Genomic DNA, 21164 nt, shown 5'->3' on the forward strand with positions numbered 1-21164 from the left:
CAGGGCAGACAGGCAGGTGTCTTAAGCTTAGCAGCTCTTCCTTTGTGTTAGCAGCCAGGGGGGAAAACCCCTCCTCCCTGCCCACCAGGCTATTTGCATGTTCTATGACACCTTCATTCTGAGCCTTCTGGCTCCCTGGATTCAAGTCTTTGGCCACTACAGAAGCAGGGACTGGATCCTTGCTTAGAGTGATACAGTCATTTCCCAAAGGGTGTCCAAGGTGATATCCTCGGAGAACCCCAACTACCCCACCCCACCCCGATCCTTCCTGTGTCCGCACAGAGACCTGAGCCACAGGCAGGGCAAATGACTTCACTTTTGGGACCTTCACCTAGGTTACACAGCCATTCAGCACTTCATGGGGTTGCACCACACATGGTTTGATGCAGTTTCTCTCTGACCCAGAATCTCTGCACCCCATGAATGTCTTCCCATTAGCCACAACCTGCTGCTCTCTATAGGGGTCAGATGTATCTAAGCACAGGAGAGGACAGCAGGACATATGTACTGGTGCCTGGATTGGGAGCCCCTCTGTCACTGTCCAGCGTGTCCCTGAGGGGCTGACTACATGACTGCTTTCCTCCAATAGTTGAGTCACAGTTTGCCCTTGGAGCCTGAGCTCAGGGTGCTTTCCCGTTCGGACAGACGCTGATTTAGCCCCTCTGCCCTGGGCGTTGGCCAGGTTAACACTTTGAAGATTCTGTTTGGCCACTCTTTCCTTACCCTTGGGCATTTTGCCCACTTATGCCCTGTTTTCCTACAGAAATTATACCGCAGGTCTCAGATGTCCCTTGGAGGAGGTCTCCATCGGCCGTACCCCAACTTTGGGTTTTCCTGAGTCCCCTTCTGGGATGCTTCCAGGGGTTTCCTTTCCCAGGCTTAGGCCAGTCCCCTTTGGGTCTCTTCATACCCAGCCCTGCTGCCCACAAACTCATCAGCCAGCCAGCCTGCACACCACAGATCTTTAGGCTTTCTGTCCACTGACCACATTTTAAGCTCATAGGGACAGATCTCATAAAGTTTTTCCAACCCAACCAGCATGGTGAGCCCTGCACGCTTACCCCATTTGTGGAGATATTCTCCCATCAGGATGCTGGCTTTCATTTAGGTCACACCCTGGGTCTTTTGCACACCCTGAAACCTTTTCCTGTAAGCCTTAGGTCAATTCACACTTAAGCAGCAAAGCCGAATTGATTAGTTTCTAGTCCCCAGTGTCAACCCCGTCCATCTGGCTGCACACTTCTATGGCTTTAGGATTGGCAGTGCGGGGATCATGACCTGACCTCGTGGGAGTGCAGTGGGGCAGAACGAGGCTTGAGAAGCGCTGTGGTACCCTGGTTGGAGGGGCCCATGCAGGCGAGGAGCAGGAGCTCCACAGGTTGGTGCATGAATCCTGACATGGGGGCACACATTCACCCTGTGCACCCTCCACTCCCCTAGGCTCATCTGTCACGGACAGGCGGGCGCTGGAAGGAGTCCCCCCGCAAGAACACCATGAATGACCTCCAGGACGAGCTGATGACCATCCGCCTGCGGGAGGCCCAGGCCCAAGCCGACCTCCGCGAGCTGCGGCAGAGGCTGGTGGAGCTTGAAACCCAGGTGAGGCAGTTGGCAGGGTGACAAGCCAGCTGGGTCAGGAACGTTCCCATGGGAGATCGGCACACGGTCCCGATGTACCCCCAGGCGAGGACCCCTGACAGTGGGGAGAGGGGTGGGGTTGGGCTGCAGTTGTGTGGGTGATGGCTGTGGGGGAAGCATGCAAGTAAGGAGGGGGGGATGTTGTGGATATATAAGGGGGGCTGCAGTTGAGGGGGGGATGTGTGTGGGGCATGTACTATGTATAGAGAGGGTCGTGGGGCATGGGCAGTGCATAGGGAGAGGAATGTGTGCGGTGTATAGGGACGGGATGTGGGTGGGGCATGAGTGGTATGTAGGGAGGGGGATGTGGGAGGGGTGTGTGGCGGTGCGTAGGGAGGGGGATGTGGGTGGGGTCTAGGGGGGTGTCACGGAGTCCCCGGGCGATGCTCTGGAACTGCTCCCTACAAAGCCAGGCAGGACTCTGGGGAAGTCTCCTTTCTGTGAGCAGACTGTCTTCAGGACACACAGCTTCCACCTTCCTGGGTCTGACCTCAGAGCATTCAGCATCCTCTGCCCCTCCGTGCGCTTCCCACAGCGAGTCCGCCCAGGCGGGGTCCTGGGGAAGCCAGAGGGTCCTGCCCCCCAACTTCGCAGTCAGACCTGACTCTCAGCCAGCCAGTAAAACAGAAAGTTTATTAGACAACAGGAACATGGTCTAACACAGAGCTTGTAGATGCAGAGAACAGGACCCCTCAGCTGGGTCCATTTTGGGGGCAGTGAGCCAGACAACCACGTCTGCACTTCACTCCATGTCCCCAGCCAGCCCCAAACTGAAACTCTCTCCAGCCCCTCCTCCTCTGGGCTTTGTCCCTTTCCCAGGCCAGGAGGTCACCGGATTCCTTTGTTCTCCAACCCGTTAGCTCTCGCCTTGCAGGGGGGAAGGGCCCAGGCCACCAGTTGCCAGGAAACAGGGTGTTGGCCATTCTCTGTGTCCAGACCCCTGCACACACCTGCCCTCTAGGGCTCTGCAATGATCATACAGCCTTATCCCACCACCTAGACACTTAAGAACTGCATATGGGAAACTGAGGCACCCCCACAATATTCAGAGGAAACATTAAGAATAGTCCCACTTCGTCACAGGGGGGAATGTGGGCAGTGCATAGGGATGGGGATGTGGGCGCTGCATAGAGAGGGGGAATGTGGGTGGTGTGTAGGCAGGGGGGTGGGGTACGGGCAGTACATAAGGACAGGAATGTGGGTAGTGTGTAGGGAAGGGGGATGTGGGTGGGGTATGGGAGGGGCGTGGGGCATGTACTATGTGTTGGGGGGAAATGTGTATCATGTTCGGGGACTGCGGAGCATAGTTCAGTGTATTGGGGTGGAGGCATGCACAGTGTGTGTGTATGCAGGGCGTGCACAGTGTTGGGAAGTGGGTGGCTATGGGCTTGTACAGTGTGTTTGGGTCGGGAGGTGTGTACAGTGTGTTGGGTGTGGATGTGTGTAGGGCGTGTACAGTGTTTTGGCGGTGTGGATGCATGCGGGGCACGTACAGTGTGTTGGGGGTGTGGATGCGTGCAGGGCGCATACACTGTGGTGGGGGTGGTGAGTTTTGCAGGCATGAGCAGTGTGTTGGAGTATGTGGGCATGTATAGTGTGTTGGTGAGTGAGTGTGTGGTGTGTATCGAGGGGTGTTGTGTGCACATGGAGTGTAATCCTGGAGTGTGGCCATACTGGGGGGTGCACTAAGGGGTGGCTGTTTGGAGCGGGTGCACTGGGTGATGATCGGAAGCTGGGGCTCGACAGTGGTGGATCACTTGCTAATTGCCCTGTTCTGTTCCTTCCCCCTGAAGCATCTGGCACCAGCCACTGTCAGCAGACAGGCCACTGGGGTAGATGGACCATTGGGCTGACCCAGTATGGCCGTTCTTATGGGGATGGGAGTGCAGGTGGTGGGGACGTGTGTTGTGTGTGCATGGAGCAGAGCCATGGAGTGTGGGTGTGCATTGTGTAGGGGTGCAGTTGGGGTGGATGTTTGCAGGCTGGTAGTGTGTGTGTGGTGGGTATTGGGGGGGCTAGGGGAGTGGATGTGCCAATGAGGATTCAGTGGGGGTGCAGTTATGGGGCATGCTGAGTTGGGGGTGCTGCTATAGAGTGGGAGGACGCAGTTGTGAGGAGTGGGTGTGTATTGCATGTGCATGGAGATCAGTTATGGGTGTGTGTTCTGTGGGGGTGCAGTTGGGGGATGTGGGTGTTTGCAGGGTGGGGGTGCAGTTGGGGATGAGGGAGTGTATTGGGTGTTTACACACACACACACACGCGCGCGCGCGCCATGGAAGCTGTAGGGCTGGAACCCCATGTTTGCTGTGAGCGGGCATGGTAGAATGGCCTGTCACCTGAGCTTTGTTCCCTGTCTGTCTGTCTCCGCCCGGCACCCCAGGATCAGATTCACAGTAATCTGCTGAACCGGACGGAGCAGGAGTGCCTAGGGCTGCAGGAGAAGCTGCAATACCTCACTGCCCAGAACAAAGGACTGCAGACGCAGCTGAGTGAGACCAAGCGCAAGCATGCGGAGTCCGAGTGCAAGGTGAGCCCCAGGCTGAGGGGGCGGCCACAGCAATGCAGTGGGGACGGCCTGCTCCAGCCCAGGAAATCGTCCCTTGCCCTGCCCTGCCCTGCCCCACCCCAGCCAGCTCTGCTCTGCTCTGCTTGGCACTGGGTGAAATTCACCTGGCTGCTTTTCAGGGGCTAGGTGGCAAGAAGCCAGCACTGTCAGCCCCCAGGTGTGGCCTCCAGACAGTGAATCTAACAGCAGCTTGTGCAGAAATCCTCTCCCCAGACCTAGGATTCACAGCCCCCGATGTGCTGACTCAGGAACCCAAGGGGATGAGCTTGGGGGGCAGGGATCAGGTGGCCCACATCTGGGCTTCCCTTCCTGCTTTGAACACACCACCACCTGTGTAGACCTGGACCCAGCAGGACAGACATGGTGACGATGCAGCCCGTATGTGGGTGGAGGGGCTGTACCCCAAACTAACGCAGATGAATTTCCAGGCAGCAGAATCTGGGTGGTTTCTGCAGCTCTGTGACATGTTGGAGGCTCGTGGTGCTTTCAGCAGGGGCATGGCATATCCTCGAGCTGGGTCTTGGCGGATCTGAACCCTCCCCTTGCTGAGTCCTGTTGTTCCCCTGGCTATTGCGCTGGCACTAACACCGTGTGTTTGACACCGCAGAGCAAAGAGGAGGTGATGGCGGTGCGGCTGCGGGAGGCCGACAGCATGGCAGCCGTGGCAGAGATGCGGCAGCGGATTGCTGAGCTGGAGATCCAGGTGCGGGGAAATAACCAGCTCACCCAGACATGTGTATCTTTGTGAGCACAAAAACCACACTCCTGCTCCAGAGCCTGTCCTGATCCCAGCTGGGGGTCAGGAAGGGATCTCTGAGTGAGGTGGGAAAGGGAAACGGCTGTCACCTTGGCATCCCTGCCCCCATCTCTGTTCCCAGTCGCCTTTGGACCAAGCCTGACTCTCTCCCCACTCTCCACAGAGGGAAGAAGGGATGATCCAGGGCCAGCTGAACAACTCTGACTCCTCCCAATACATCCGGGAGCTCAAGGACCAGATTGATGAGCTCAAGGCTGAGGTGAGTGCAGTCCCCACCCCCAGTGCTGTGTCCATTATGGGGGCAGAGAGCAGCTTATCAGGTTCCTCCTTGGCCAGGGTCCTGCCAGGCCATCTTGCTCCCCTGTGTCCGAGTTTAGACCTTGGGTGAATAGCAGTGTCCCTTCTTGCAGGATCCCTGAAACCACTTTCCGAATGGGAGATGCCAGACCCAGCTTCCTTCCAGTTGATCCCTCCTCGGCACAGAGAGTGAATCCAGATCCAGGCTTTTGGGCTGGCCCACAGGAAATTGGGGCTGTTAGCAAATTTTTGAACTGGATCGAGCTCTGGATTTGGGGGATTTGGGACCTGGGCTCTTGTCTGCAGCCCATCTCTAGTTGCAACCCATATTATCACGACTCTCCTCTGTCTCTGCCTCATTGTATGCGTATGTAAGGCACCAATCCCATAGACTACTCAGCCCTCTGTGCTGCATAGCACAGAGCTTTGGAAGGGCCAGGGAAAGGCAGTGCCCCTGGCTCAGACCTGTCCTTGCAAGCACCCTCTCTGCTGGTGACTTTTGGCTGCAAGACATGGGCGTAGTTTGGGAAGGGCATGGGGGGCATGCCCCCCCAAACTGCAAGCCTCTGGCAGGTGTGGAATTTGGCCCCCATGCACGGTCCCATTGGCCTGGCTGGAACTGCCCTCCCAAATATAGAACTCAAACTATGCCTATGTTGTAAGAGCCAGGACAAGGGTGGCACAGTGGTTAGGACCTCGGGGGACCTGTGTTCAATTCCCTGGTCTGCCACAAACTCCCTGGGTGACTTCGGATAAGTTGCTTAGTCGCTCTATGCCTCTGTTTCCCCGTCTGTACAGTGGGGATGATAGCCCTGCCCCGCCTCACAGTGGTGGTGGTAGGATAAATGCATTAAAGTTCATGAGGTGCTCAGATACTACAGTGATGGGGCCATAGAAGAAGCCATATACTTATCCCACATCCCCAGTCCTGTGTAGCTGAGCCAATAGCTGGCGGCTGTTTGTTCACCTCCACAGCTTCTACAGGTGGCTGGACACATCTCCTTCCCCATGAAAAGCCTTTGGCTTCATAAGAAAGGGAGGCGGGGGTGGGGGGTGCAGTGAGGCTGCTGCTGCTGCAGTGGATGGGGCAGAACATTCACTGGCATGCCCTGATGGACGGCGGGGTGGACGTATCACCGCGCACAGTGGGGTTTGAAGGTCGTTGGTGCTGGGCTGTGGAGAGTGATCAGAATCCAGAGGGGCAGGGGGAAGAATCATAGAATATCAGGGTTGGAAGAGACTTCAGGAGATCATCTAGTCCAACCCCCTGCTCAAAGCAGGACCAACACCAACTAAATCATCCGAGCCAGGGCTTTGTCAAGATGGGCCTTAAAAGCCTCCAAGGATGGAGATTCCACCACCTCCCTAGGTAACCCATTCCAGTGCTTCACCACCCTACTTGTGAAATAGTGTTTCCTAATATCCAACCTACACCTCCCCCACTGCAACTTGAGACCATTGCTTCTTGTTCTGTCATCTGCTACCACTGAGAACAGCCGAGCTCCATCCATCCATTTCATAGGCTGCTATCAAATCCCCCCTCACTCTTCTCTTCTGCAGACTAAATAAGCCCAGTTCCCTCAGCTTCTCCTCATAAGTCATGTGCCCCAGACCCCTAATCATTTTTGTTGCCCTCCACTGGACTCTCTCCAATTTGTCCACCTCCCTTCTGTAGTGGAGGGACCAAAACTGGACACAATACTCCAGGTGTGGCCTCACCAGTGCCAAATAGAGGGGAATAATCACCTCCCTTGATCTGCTGGCAGTGCTCCTACTAATACAGCCCAATATGCTGTTGGCCTTCTTGGAAACAAGGGCACACTGCTGACTCATATCCAGCTTCTCGTCCACTGTAATCCCCAGGTTCTTTTCTGCAGAACTGCTGCTTAGCCAGTTGGTCCCCAGCCTGTAGCGGTGCATGGGATTCTTCCTTCCTAAGTGCAGGACTCTGCACTTGTCCTTATTGAACCTCATCAGATTTCTCTTGGCCCAATCCTCCAATTTGTCTAGGTCACTCTGGACCCTATCTCTACTCTCCATCGTATCTGCCTCTCCCCCCAGCTTAGTGTCATCTGCAAACTTGCTGAGTGTACAATTCATCCCATCATCCAGATCATTAATAAAAATGTTGAACAAAACCGGCCCCAGGACCGACCCCTGGGGCACTCTGCTTGCTACCAGCTGCCAACTAGACATCACGCCATCGATCACTACCCGTTGAGCCCGACAATCTAGCCAGTTTTCTATCCACCTTATAGTCCATTCATCCAATCCATACTTCTTTAACTTGCTGACAAGAATACTGTGGGAGACGGTATCAAAAGCTTTGCTAAAGTCAAGATATATCACATCCACCTCTTTCCCCATATCCACAGAGCCAATTATCTCATCATAGAAGGCAATCAGGTTGGTCAGGCATGATTTGCCCTTGGTGAATCCACGTTGACTGTTCCTGATCACTTTCCTCTCCTACAAGTGCTTCAGAATGGATTCCTTGAGGACCTGCTCCAAGATTTTGCTGGGGACTGAAGTGAGGCTGACCAGTCTGTAGTTCCCCAGATTCTCCTTCTTCCCTTTTTTAAATATGGGCACTATATTTGCCTTTTTCCAATCTTCCGGGACCTCCCCTGATCGCCATGAGTTTTCAAAGATAATGGCCACTGGCTCTGCAATCATATCAGCCAACTCCCTCAGATGCATTGCATCTGGCCCCATGGATTTGTGCATGTCCAGCTTTTCTAAATAGTCCTTAATCTGGTCTTTCACCACTGAGGGCAGGTCACCTCCTCCCCATACTGTGCTGCCCAGTGCAGCAGTCTGGGAGCTGACCTTGTCTGTGAAGACAGAGGCAAAAAAAGCATTGAGTACTTCAGCTTTTTCCACATCCTCTGTCACTAGGTTGCCTCTCCCATTCAGTAAGGGTCGCACACTTCCCCCGACCACCTTCTTGTTGCTAACATACCTGTAGAAACCCTTCTTGTTCCCCTTCACATCCCTTGTTAGCTGCAACTCCAATTGTGCCTTGGCCTTCCTGATTACACCCCTGCATGCTTGAGCAATAGCTTTATACTCCTCCCTAGTCATCTGTCCAAATTTCCATTTCTTGTAAGCTTCCTTTTTGTGTTTAAACTTGCTGAAGATTTCGCTGTTAAGCCAAGCCGGTTGAACGCAGTATAGATTCGCTCCCGGGACTCTCGTACTAGTGTCTTTGTGGCAGACCTCAGCCACCTACGCATGGTGAAGTCGAGTTGAGGAACAGCCTGTGACTAAGGCTTCTAAGTCACTGATTTTCAGGGGAGCTGATAGAGATCGGAGGTATGCTTCTGAGTCAGCCAACCAGCACCTTCAGCAACCCCCAGGACAAGCCTATATGGGGAGCTGGGCTCGGCAGAGACTCTAGCAGCTGCTCTGTCACGCACAGATCTTGGTAGGCTGGAGTCTGACAGCGCCTGGCATGATGGGTCCCCAATCTCAGGCAGGGTGTGGCAGCGCCCAATACAACCAGGCCCCAGTCTCAGGCAGGGTCTGCGCAGTGTCCAGCACAAGGGGCAGGGACCCTAGTCTTGCTCGGGGTCCATGCAGTGCCTAGCACAGTGGGACCCTGGCTCTGGTTGAGGCCTCTAGATGCTACCATAATTCAAACAACCCTGATGTCTCCTGTCCCTAGTCTGATGCCTCACCTGTTTGGCCATGCTCGCTATCTGTCTGAGTTCTCTGATTCTCCGTTAACCTGTGCTTGACTGCTTTGCTGCCAGGAGGCCTAAAGACTTTTGGGATTCACTGCTCGGGGAGGCCTGTCTGTCACGGTGTCACCCGGTGTGATGCTTTGTACGCTGAATTGTCAATTTCCCAGGTGACCGAGGTTTCTAGACTGCATTGGGCCAGATCCTCAGCTGGTGTAAATTTCTGTAGCCCCATTGACTCCAGTATAGCAATGCTGATTTAAACCAGGTGGGGATATGGTCCATTGACTCCCATAGAGCTCTGCCTGGTTAGACCAGCTGGGGATCTGGCTGTACATATTGAATCATAAAGGCAGCACTTGTCACTGCTGGGGATCTGAGTCAAAGCACTTTGGAAAGAGGAATGAATTCAGCCTCACAACCCCACCCTGGGAGGTGGGACAGCATTATTAACCCCTTAACAGACAGGGAAACTGAGGCACAAACAGGGCATGTGACTTGCCCAAGGTTGTGCAGAGCCAAGAAATTCTCTGTCGAATTCCTCAAGATCAGCTCTGTGGGTAAGCAGCCATCCTCCATCAGCCGTCCTCCTCTGCCCCACACTGGGGAGCTGTCTCTGCCCTATGCTGCATGGGGCCATCTCTGCTCCTCCCACTCCCCAGAGCTCCCTCTGCCCCATACCGGGAGGGGCTGTCTCTGCTCCTCCTCCCCCCAAGCTCCCTCTACCCCACACTGGGAAGAGGTAGTCTCCATAAATATAACCCAGTCAGCCCTCTGCTCCCTCCTTGAGGGAGCTGTCTGTACACCCTTTTGTCTCTGAGGGATTGGACAGCCGGATCCCCCAGTGTATTTCTGAGCTCCATCATGCCCTGCCCCTCCCCATCCAGGCCAGCCAGGCAGGGCTGGCAAGGGTGCATGCGCCAGCCCTGTCACTGCTGTTCCTCACCTCCGGTTCCCTGTGCCCTCCAGATCCGGCTGATGAAGGGCCAGAAGCCCTTCGAGGACTCCATGGGCTTTGATGGCATCCATATTGTGAGCCACCTGGCAGTGGACGAGGACTCGCTGCACTCCTCAGATGAGGAGCTGCTGACCAACCCCATGGTGGTGGGCGCGCTGCAGGACGTGCTGTACCCACTCTCACCCTGCAATGCCCGCTTCCTGCGGGGCACGGAGAGCTCCGGCAAGGAGAGCGATGGCTCCACGGACAGTGAGCCCGAGGACCCCACCTCCACCGCTGAGGCTGATGGCGAGATGGAGCCGCAGATCATCTTCGGAGAAACCCTCAGCAAGTGAGAGGAGATGCCGATGCCAGGGGGATCCCCCCCTCCACCAATCGGGCACTGAGCGGGCAGCCTGGAGAGAAGAGACTCCTCTCCTTGGCGCTCTCAGTAGCAGCAGGTGGGGGAGATCATAGACCCAACATGATGGCTGGACTTAGAGAGCATTGCACGTCTGCTGCCATGCGGGGACAGCTCTCCAGCCAGCCTGTGTTATACAGAACCTCTTGATTGTTGTCTGCACTGCCTTTCTCCTGCTCTGTTGTCACCGGTAGTTACACTCCGACTCCATTGAGTAACCCTTGTTCACCCAACCCCACCCCCTAATGCCTCCTTCTTGTATTGCCCTTTCCCAAAAGTTTGCACACTTGAGAACTCAGCTCAGTGTCATCCTGAGCGGGTATGGAAGCGGCAAGGCCGCTGGATATCCAGGCCCAATGACCATCCACCTGGTCCGAGCACCTGTGGGCAACTGGCCAACAAACCATTCCCTCCCCTCCACACTCAGAGGGCAGGAAGTTGGGTCCCTCTTCCTTTTATTTAAATGCATGTCCCCGATGATCCCGAGAGCATCTGCTCGGAGAGGGGAGAGTTGGAGGCCTTCATATCCCTGTTCTCAAGGGAGCTCTTCCCAGGATGGGAAGGGCCCAGCGCGGGGGATTCTGGATCGAGGAGCCTGCTTGGTTACGTGAGAGATTATATTTTATTTTTGTTCTCCAGATGTTATTTATTTAAACTGTTATGATGCCAACTGGTCTCCCCTCGGGGAGCTCCACACTAAGCTTTAAGTTCTAGGAAATTACACTGACCATAATTGTGTCATAAGGAAATCTAGGGGAGCAGTGTTCTGCCCTGCTGCCTTCCTGTCCTCCATCCGTAATGGAGCTGCGCTCTCAATCTCCTGCACAGTTAAGTTCTCCAGAAGGTGTTGTAATTGTTCCCTTTCTCTTGTGCTCCATATGGCAAACTGCAGGGTTTCCAGCTAAATTCCTAACCTCCCTGTCTGGAGAGGGCTATGTGGAAACAAATCCCCTAGGAGAACCTTTCTTACTCTACCCAGAGAGCCACCTTAAACCTCGTGTCCCTACCAAGATCTGTCTGGTGCACAGCAAAGGTGCCCGGTAAGCAAGAGCAGTTTCGGGAGGAGCCTAGAGAGAAGTCCCCAGCCAGGAATCATCTGGAGAAGGTTTGTTTCTATGCATGATGGGGATTCACCTCCCTCAGCCAGCCTGGCCTGTGTTTCTCTGAACTGGCTCTCCCAGCTCTGCAGCTGGCACCATGTGTCCGTACCGTTTCAGTAGCCCCGTGAGATGCCCTCCAGTCTGCCAGAGCAGTAAGGAGATTTGGAGCGATGGATGGACGGCATGCACGGCTCAGCGAGCCCTGGTCAGATGATGGAAATGCCAGCTCCTTGGAGTAGCCCTTAATAGAGAGCTCAGCTCCTAATGAGAGAGAAACCCAAGCTGCTTATCTCCAAATAGGCCACCTTGGGCCAGAATTGCTGAACCATTCACCACTTCGAAGCCTGCCCTGGTGATCAGGCAGCAGATGAAGCAGCTTCCTTGGGATGGAGCCAGTCTGCAAACATGATCCCCCTTGAAGGAATTTTCCAATAAAGTGCAGCCTGCCGTGCTCCCACCTTGGCTAGCGACATCGTTCTTGGCAACAGTGCCCATCAAGTATCATTTGTGTGGAAGAGCCAGCCAGGCCCACCACCACAGCCCTTCACCCAAAGAGCTTTGCTTGCAGTCAGCAAGCCAGCTGCTCAGCTGGTGCAAATCCCCCGAGCTCTGCTGCAGTAAATGGCGCTACACTGATCTACACCAGCACAGGAGCTAGTCCATTCTATCTACAGCTCTGACTCCTAATTTCCAGTGTCAGGCTCTGCTTCCCTCACTACGAAACGGTCCAGATTGCGCTTCCATTTGTTTGTGACAGAGTCAGTCTTGCATCACTTCCTGCTTCGGGACTTTGCATCACTTCCTGGCGGTGGAGAGATGCCATGGAGCTGCAAGCCCCTGAGCCTGTAGTGTCCATTCATTTCCACCCCCTCTGTGCAGCAGAAACACAGCTCCATTCCAACGCCCTTCGAGGAGCACGGGTGGAAAATGGAAGGCGAGATCTCCAGGACTGGCTGCTCCCAGCAGGGATGGAAGATCTCGGGTGGCTGGGATGAAGGCTGAGTTTTCCAGGCACCTGGATGGCAAACGAAGGCCGTGGGGCTCAGGACCAGAGTTCACGTGGTGCTGGGACATGGCGGGAGGGCCCCTTTGGGGCCATTGTCGTGTCCCTGGGAGAGACTGATGCTGCTAGGCACAAATGGCCGCTTTAAAACCTTGAGCGCATGGGGTGCGTTGTTGCCCATTGGCTGTTCTATTTATGGAGGGTACCAGCCATCGAGAGCAGCCTGTGCGCAGACCTGCTCAGGCAGAGAGAAGCAGAATGCTGGAAGGGGTGTGGAGCTGGCTGGATCCATCAGTCCCTGTGGAGATTATCTGGCTTGCTCTCTTATGGAGTTGTTTTATTTCCTTTCTTTCTTTCCCATCCTGCCCCTGCTTTACACCCTCCTCTTATTTCCCTTCTGCTCTCTGAATTCAATAAACCCGGACATCCAGCAGCTGCGGAAAACCCATTCCCATGGGTGGCTTTGCCTGATTTCCTCTCCGGCCGATTGCAAATGTCACTTTCAATGCACTGTATACCTCCAACCCTCCCCTGCCAATAGGTATTTTCATAGCTTTCCCCTTCCCTGCTGGTGTATTAAGTTCACTCGGTCTGTTTCCAAAGGAGGGATGCCTTGGACCTCCCAGCTTGGCAGAACCTTCCCCCATATCCTAAACCTTCCCCTTCTGAGATGGAAAACAGCCCCAGTGGACATGAATGCTTGGATTGAGCCCCTCACTGGCCCGCTACGTCACTGGACTGGAGTATTATGTATACTTATATAAATATGCCTGGGAGAGGCTTTGGTTGGGTATTTATAATCTGTATATTTTAATATATATATTATATATATACATGCTGCACTGTATTGCCAAATTCTTGTGATACCTCTCCCCCTTCCTCCTCCCTCCCCCACAGAGAGCAGCAGCATCCCACATGAGCTGAGGGTGATTAACATGCAGGCCTTTCTCTGCCATTGCCTTTCGCTCCAGATGCCACTTTCCTATGCTGGGGGCCCTGTTTACAACAGAAGATGGCTTGTGAATCCATTTGCTGGTTACGGAGCTGGTCATACGCGCCACTTCGTTATTTTATTTATTCTGTATAGCACCAGACGAGGACTAGCAGCTTCAGAGAGCGGCCTGAAGGCACGAGCCCTTCTGGAAATAAGGGATTGATTTGGAGCTCCTTCCCCCATTGGTTGATTTCAGTGGAGTTGCTTCAGATTAACGCTGGAATACCAGATCAGAATCTGTCCCATAGGGCCAAGTCCTTCCTGTACTCGGCATTTACCTGGGCCTTACCCAGTCAAGGAGCTGAGAGCTTTGCCGAAGGAAAGGCTTTGGCATTTGGCTCCTATTAAAGGACTTCCAAAGTACTGCAGCTGGGAGCAGTGCCGGGGCCACAGCTGGAGGATTCAGGGTAGCAGCTGTGTCAGTCTGTATCTGCAAAAAGAACAGGAGGACTTTTGGCACCTTAGAGACTTACAAATTTATTTGAGCGTAAGCTGTCGTGAGCTACAGAGGACACTGTACTACTTCTACTACTAAGAGCAGTGTGTCTGCACCAGATCCATAGCTAGTGCAAATCGGCATAACCCCATTGACCCCAGTGCACTTACGCTGATTTACACCAGCTAGGGATTTAGCCTGTTGGCTCTAGCACCGTGACACTAATTTACACTAACTGGAGATCTGGCCTCAGTACTTAGGCAAAACATGTCTTTGAAATCAGTGGGAGTTTTCTAGAGTATATCCTGAGTAAACTGAGTAAATCGTTCACGGTCTCTGGCTTTGGCTCTTTGACTTCGCTGGGAATTTTGCTGTAGTCAGGATCAGGCCCTTATTTTCACACCCTTTCCGAGAAGACAGTCCCCTTGGGCGGGTTTATCACGTTCTAGCAGAGACTTCGCACGTCGCACCTTGCAATTGGGTATGACCCTGCTGTAGGGAGCAGACACTAGCCCTGCTCTGCTCTGCTGGAATCCTGTCCCCACTTAGACACACACAGTGGTTTCAGTGGGATCACACTGGAGTTAATAATAGCAGAATCTGGGGTACAGGACGAGTGGGCTCCAGATGCCCCCTTTCCTCTTGCATGCCCACTTCCACAGCTACACACTGAGCAGTCAGGTGTTCAGGACCGGCTCCCTGCCCACCGCCACCCCCCATAAGGAATCAGCTCTCAGGGAGACCCAGACCCTCCCTAGGACATCATCCCAACCACAGAGGTGCTGGGCCATGAGGAAGCAGGGTGGGGTAATATCATTCCCTGGAGGTGGCATGAGCTGACTCCCAGTTTAGCACCCCTTCTTCTTGCACAGCTGGTGGGGGAGGGACTCTTTGATAGGGGTGCTGCCTGCAGCCCACAGGAGGTCCCTGGTTCAAGTCAGCATTGCAGCAACCTGCATGAACAGAGGGCCAGATTCTGCCATTGCTGAGTCCCATGCAATGCCACTGAAATGGGTGGGACAGCGTGGGTGTAACCACAAGCTCAGCCCAGCAGAGTCTGCTGCCTACAGCAGGCCACTGGGTTACTCCTTGGCTGCCTTCCCCCCAGGGCTGGACCTGGAGAAGAACTGCAAGGCATGGTTGGCCACCCGCTTTCTGCCCCCACTGCTGTCGGTGGAAATGCCCAGCCAGAGGGTGTCAGAGCAGAATATTGTCCAGACTCCCTAGTAGCCTTGGACACAGTCTACTCTAGGCAGACCCTTGGTTGCATCAATGGCAGCATGTCGCTGTTCAGCCTGGTCCCTCACCCCACACCCTTCGACACATCCATAGACCATGTCCCCAGTAGCAATGTATCCTGGGGCTCCCGCTCCATAGCGCCGGGCCATACGGCTTGGGAGCATGGGCTTCTTACAAATGACGAAGTTGTGCACTGTGGGGTGACTTGGTAGGAAGGCTCTGGGTGGCTTTCCATCCACCATAGACAGGGCCAGTTCAGCTGCAGGTTCCTTCCCAGGCACTCCATGCAAGCGGGGCATCAGGGTCTCAGCTGGCTCTTCTGTGTGGATAAGTGGTGCCAAGTTCAAGGCGTGTTTTGAAGGCTCCCATTGCCTGCAAGGGAGTTTGCTTGATGTGTTGCTATCGCCTCCGTGACATGGACAGAGCCTGTAAATCCCACCTGCAGTGCTGGCTACTATGGCACGTGGAAGGGTTTGGATCATGACTAAAGCAAACTGAACTGAGTTTAGAAGGGAAAATCCACTGCCTCCCCAACTCCCCGCGGCTCTGGCAAGGCTCATTCTCGAGCTACTTATGTTGGGGGGTTTGGTTTTGTTTGTTTGTTTTGTTTGTTTTTTTCCTGTATGATTTTTGAGTAGCAACTAAAACAAGGTGCCTAAAGGTGACCTGCTGTGTGCTCTGTAGTAGGCTGCAGCCGCCTAGATCCGAGAAGGCAGCATCCAGGGCGGCAGGGCACGCCTGCTTGCTGACACTCACGTATGCCCGCCCCTCCCCGGCAAGAGCGTAAGTACAGCTCAGCACACCATGGGCAAACCTCAGCCAGACATTTCACTCTTGTTGCCTCTAACCTGGCAGCTTTGGTCCCCTTGCTGCTTCTTCAACTGCCTGCCCGCTGCAAGGATCCATCTTCCTCTGACGTAGCTGGGACTGGCCAGTTGTAGACAGGACTGGATAGACCGTTAGGTTGATCCACTCTGGCAAGCCCTTTGTTTAGCACAGCCAGGGTTGCAGGGCAGGCTGCAGGCAGCGCCCATGTGGATGCATAGATAGGGAGTAGGTGCTGAGTAGCTGTTGGCGGGGGGGGGCTTCACCTGAACTCTGTCCTTTAGGGAGGGAGAGGCGTGGTCTAGTGGGTAGACTCTGGGACTGGGAGCCCGGTGTCTCCTGTGTTCCCATCCCAGCTCTGACTCCAGATCGTGCAATGCAAGTCACTGCCTCCTCCTTTCTGCCTCAGTTTCCCCATCTGGTGCCAGGATGGTCAACTAGTTATGTTTGTAAAACATGTGGAATGTGCTGGATGAAATATTATTAGGTGTACTATGGCAGTGTCTAGGGGCCCTAACTGAGATCAGGGCTGCAGGGTGCTGCACAGACACAGTAGAAGAGAGCCCCTTTTCTAAAGAGCTGACAGTCTAGATAGACAGGATGGAGGGTGGGAGGGAAACTGAGACCCAGAGAAGGGAAGGAACTTGCCCAAGGTCACCCTGTAGGGAAGTTCAGAGCCGGCTTTAAACTGCTACTAATTTATTGAGTGCGGGACTCGGAGAGAAGGGGAAGCAAACTTAGAGCCTGAAAGTTCAGCCTGGACTCCCCCAAATTTGGGGGCACTTGGAGCTAGGGCTTGGGTTCAAATCCACCTCTAGGAAACACATTTTGTGACACCCCCGAAGTTGGGGAAGCCTCAACATTTAAGAGCAAAAATGTCAGAGTTTCTACCACTCAAGATCTCCTGCCTGTCCATCTTTAATAGAGGCTGTAAAGCCACTGTGCTGTTGGGGCATTAACAGCCCCCTCCAGGTCTGCCCTACTTCTTAGTGGACAGTCCCGCAAAGGGCAGACCCAGAGAGAAAAGGCCCACAGAGTGACCAGGACCAGCCAGGATCTGTGTCTAGGACTCAGCTGTCGCATGGATTGACACAGGTTCAGTCTCCCCACCTGGCTGCCAGGGAATAACTAGGACCTCTCCATGCCCATCCCCATGCTGAGTAAGGAGCGGTGCTGATGGGAACCAGATGGGAGACCCTGGGGGCCAGGAAGCAGAGAGCTCAGAAGATTCAATGGAGGAGATCATAAGGAGTTACATATTCCAAGGACAGAGGGGACCATTGTGATCGTCTAGTCTGACCACCTAGATAACAGGTCAGAGACCTTCCCCCAATAATTCCTAGAGCAGAGCTTTGAGAAAAGCATCCAGCATTGCTTTAACGATTATCTGTGATGGAGAATCCACCATGACCCTGGTAAATGGTTCCAATAGTTCCTCTGCGAGGCAGGGGAAACCCCCAGGACAGGTGAGGTTAGACCAGGGGATGTTGGCCGGTACTCAGACACAGAGATCGCTCACCCACTATGGATCAGCAATCACGGGACTGATCCCTAGGTGGTGTGAACCAGCATTGCTCCGTAGGAGTCAATGGGCCAGACCCCCAGCTGGTGTACGTTGGAGTCGCACTGGAGCTGCAAAGCTCCACCAGCTGTGGAACTGGTCTCTCCAGAGAAAGTAACCGTGAGATGCGAGTGAGACTGAGGAGGGGACCTGGCAGGGCTTCCCACCAGTGGGTGGAGTCATTACCGACACCCCACCCCACAGGGAATCCAACACACACGGGCGCCTCCCTCACTGGCAATCAGCGTGCAAAGGCATGTCAGATCGGTGCCACCTCCTTGGCTTGGATGCTGCCTTCCTGCGAGGTGCGCGAGCTCAGCTGTGGGGAAGCCCGTTTGGCTCCATATCCGAGAAGCGCACTCAGGTTGCAGTGAATTTTGGTTCATTTTGATGGTACTGTAACTGCCGCCCGACGGTCTGACCGCTCCCAAACTCGTGTGTCTGGTGTATCCATGTAGCGATGACCCCTTCTCCTCCTCTCTGACTGTAACCTTCGTTCTCTTCAGCCCACGCCCATTTTAAAAAAAAACTGACTTGTGCAAAAAACATCTGTACTTTCAAAAAAAGAGAGAAAAACCATCAAAAACAATAAACTATTTACACTGTCTTACTAACTCTGTGCCTCTGGGCTCTGCAGGGCGCTTCTGTTCCAGGCATGGCCGGGAAGGCTGGCAGGTCAGCACCGCTTCCGGAGCGCATCTGGAAAATGTCAGCATGTTAAAAATATTCACAGATTGACCAGAAAAGACTATTGTGATCATGTCGTCTGGCCAATATAACATAAACCACATAGACCCTCGCCCAGTGACTCCTGCAGCCAGCCCATAGCTTGTGGTTGAGCTAGAGCACGCGCGTGCGCACACAGAGAAAGATACAGCCACTCTCGAGTCGGTCTTCCAAGTGATGGAGAATCCACTGCACCTCTTGGGAAATTGTCCCAGCAGTTCATTTCCTTCTCCATTAAAATGCACGTCCTATTTCTAGCCTGGATTTATCTAGCTTCAGCTTCCAGCCAGTGGATCTTTTCTGCCTTTGTACTCGGGGTTGGGAGAAGGCTGCTCTTACGACCAGCAGCCAAAGACATCACGCAGTCCAGTGGCTGGAATTTAAAGCCAGACAAATATAGACTAAAAATAAGGTGCAAATGAGGAGAGGGGTGACTGACCACCAGAAATGACCTGGGGGCGGAGTGGATTCTCCAGCACTTGAGCAGAAGTGTTTTTCAATGAGCTGCGGTAGCTCAAGCACGAGATACGGGCTGTGTGCTGGGAGCCCTGGATGCGTTGCTCTCTCCTAGATTATGCTGGAGGGCAGACATTGAGCATAGTGGCCCCTTCTGGTCTTAAACTCTATGCAAGGGGGTGAGGGGAGAACTGATATGGGACATAGAGTGCCAGATCTTTAGCTGGTGTAAATCAGTATCACTCCACTGACTTTAATGGGGCAATTCTGATTTACATCAGCTCGGGATCCAGCCCAAAGCCTTTGCCATCTTGGTCACTGGTTCAGAGCCAGCCCAGCTCAGGTAGTGAAAATTGATGGTGGCTGTTTGGTGGGTCTGAGTCCCGGTTCTTGAAGGGCTGGTGTCCATCTCACACAGACCAGTCCTAGTTGGCAGCTGTGGGACCACAGAGCCGTGACTGAATGCACCGTAAAGGAAGGCTAGTGGGGTAAGTGCCCCGTCATGGCCTGTAATAAGAGGCCTTCTCTATGCCGGGCTGTCAGTCCAGCCCCTTTCCCAGGCCCCGAATCCATGCTTCGCTCACCCCTAAGAATAACTCCCGCTCAGGGGAGATTCACGACACTCACATTCTGACCTCGTGCGGATCATTGTGTGTGACTGCCCTCTCCCCTGTGCTGAGCGGGCTCTCGCCAAGCTCAGGCTGTTGCCGAGGTGACCCTGGCCAGATATCCCTTTGCCAGGGCTCCTGAATTTGGTTATAATTCCTTCCAGGACTCCCAGTCCTTGCCCTGTGGCTGTGAGCCACAATCGCCCTGCTGGCCTTTTGCTCGAGTTCCCTATTAGCAGGGACCCTGTGAGCTTCCCCTCCATAGAGACGGGCGAAGCAGTGGGCAGTGCATGCTGCTGCAGTTGGGGTCTGAACAGCAGGACTGGGCAGGTGCCTCAGCAGCAAATAGGAGTTTCCCTCTGGCTGAGCTGGGGGGATCTCAGCTGCTCTCGGCTGGAATATCTAGTGAAGCTGAGTAGCTCCTCCGCTGTCAATGGCTGCACCGGGCAGGCTCCTACCAAGTCAGCTGCCCCAGGGTTTGAGGGCATGAGCCAACCTTTAGCTAATGGTTAGGTAGAAACTTCCCCTGGGAGCAGGTTATTCCATTAATGCCCACTAGGGTGCATCCTCTGCAGCTGGCAGTGCTGGACGCTGCCGCAGGTGGGATACCAGGCTAGATGGGCCCATCAGTCTGAGCCAGGCTGGCAGCCAATGGCATACGGACTCAACTGCTGCACGCACCAGATATTTGTGACTTGCTGCTCATGAGAAGGATTTATCAGAGCAAAGGCATCACCCCTACTGCCCGTTCAGTTCTTGCACTGAGCCAGCCTGCCCAGCCCAGAGCGAGATCTGTGCAAACAGCCTCCCAGCTGAGACAGGAAGTGGGCAGGGGAATCAGGGCTCCCGTGAGTCAGAGCAGAACCAGACGGCAAGAGAGTGAAACTGGCACATGGCTGACATGATGGGGAGGCTGTTCAGAGGTGCATGTTGCAGGAGCTGCTTGAAGGATTGAGAGCTGGACCCAGCAATGCCCCCCCCCATGCAGTCAACTATCATCCAGGCAGGTGGGTTCGGAGCAGCTGACTGCAGGTGGAGCATTCTGTTAAGATTTTAAAGCCCTGTCTGCCTGGGTGTAGACCTTAAAGATCCCTCTGCAATAGCAGTGTGTGTCCTGCCAAAACCTCCCCCCATGGCTGTGATTCAAGCCGGTAGCTCCACCCCAGAGGTGGCTGTATTCCAACAGTGCTGGATGTGCATTGGTTGGGACAGAGGGGCTGCTCCTGCCTTCTTCCCAGCCCTCTGAATTTCCAGGTCTGGAGGAGTGGAACAGGGAGCAATACAGGACTCTTGCTGTTCTGTTTGCTGGGGCCCATCCAGGGCTGCTCCCATCCTCCCATCTGTATCAGCTATCCCCAACCATCGCAGGGCTGGGCCCATCCAGCACTGCTCCTACCCCCCGATCTGTATCAGCTATTCCCATCCATCGCAGGGCTGGGCCCATCCAGGGCTGCTCCCATCCCCCCATCCGTATCAGCTATCCCCATCCATCGCAGGGCTGGGCCCATCCAGGGCTGCTCCCATCCCCCGATCCGTATCAGCTATCCCCATCCATTGCAGGGCTGGGCCCATCCAGGGCTGCTCCCATCCCCACATCCGTATCAGCTATCCCCATCCATCGCAGGGCTGGGCCCATCCCCCCATCTGTATCAGCTATTCCCATCCATCGCAGGGCTGGGCCCATCTAGGGCTGCTCCCCCCCCCACACATCCATTGGGCCATCCCCATCCATCGCAGGGCTGGGCCCATCCAGGACTGCTCCCCCCCCCACACCCATTGGGCCATCCCCATCCATTGCAGGGCAGGGCCCATCCAGGGCTGCTCCCACCCCCCATCAGCTATCCCCATCCATCGCAGGGCTGGGCCCATCCAGGGCTGCTCCCACCGCTCCGCCAGACCATATCTGCTGTTCCCATC

General features: G+C 54.5%; 1 protein-coding gene across 5 annotated transcripts in view; it reads left to right on the forward strand.

Annotated features, from left to right (window-relative positions):
* Positions 1 to 18065, forward strand: part of EVI5L (ecotropic viral integration site 5 like) — an 87478-nt gene extending 69413 nt beyond the window's left edge. For 3 of the 5 annotated variants that reach the window (XM_074935290.1, XM_074935291.1, XM_074935292.1), the window contains 5 exons: positions 1441 to 1599; positions 4019 to 4165; positions 4812 to 4907; positions 5125 to 5220; positions 9911 to 18064. In XM_074935290.1, the coding sequence (XP_074791391.1) occupies positions 1441 to 1599; positions 4019 to 4165; positions 4812 to 4907; positions 5125 to 5220; positions 9911 to 10234 (822 nt within the window). In that variant the 3' untranslated portion in view covers positions 10235 to 18064. Of the gene's footprint in view, positions 1 to 1440; positions 1600 to 4018; positions 4166 to 4811; positions 4908 to 5124; positions 5221 to 9910 lie in introns of all 5 variants that reach the window. The other 2 variants (XM_074935294.1, XM_074935293.1) reach the window with 1 other exon arrangement.
* The last annotated feature ends 3099 nt before the right edge of the window (positions 18066 to 21164 follow it).

This window comes from Natator depressus, chromosome 20 (assembly GCF_965152275.1).
Source record: "Natator depressus isolate rNatDep1 chromosome 20, rNatDep2.hap1, whole genome shotgun sequence".
Lineage (NCBI taxonomy): Eukaryota > Metazoa > Chordata > Testudines > Cheloniidae > Natator > Natator depressus.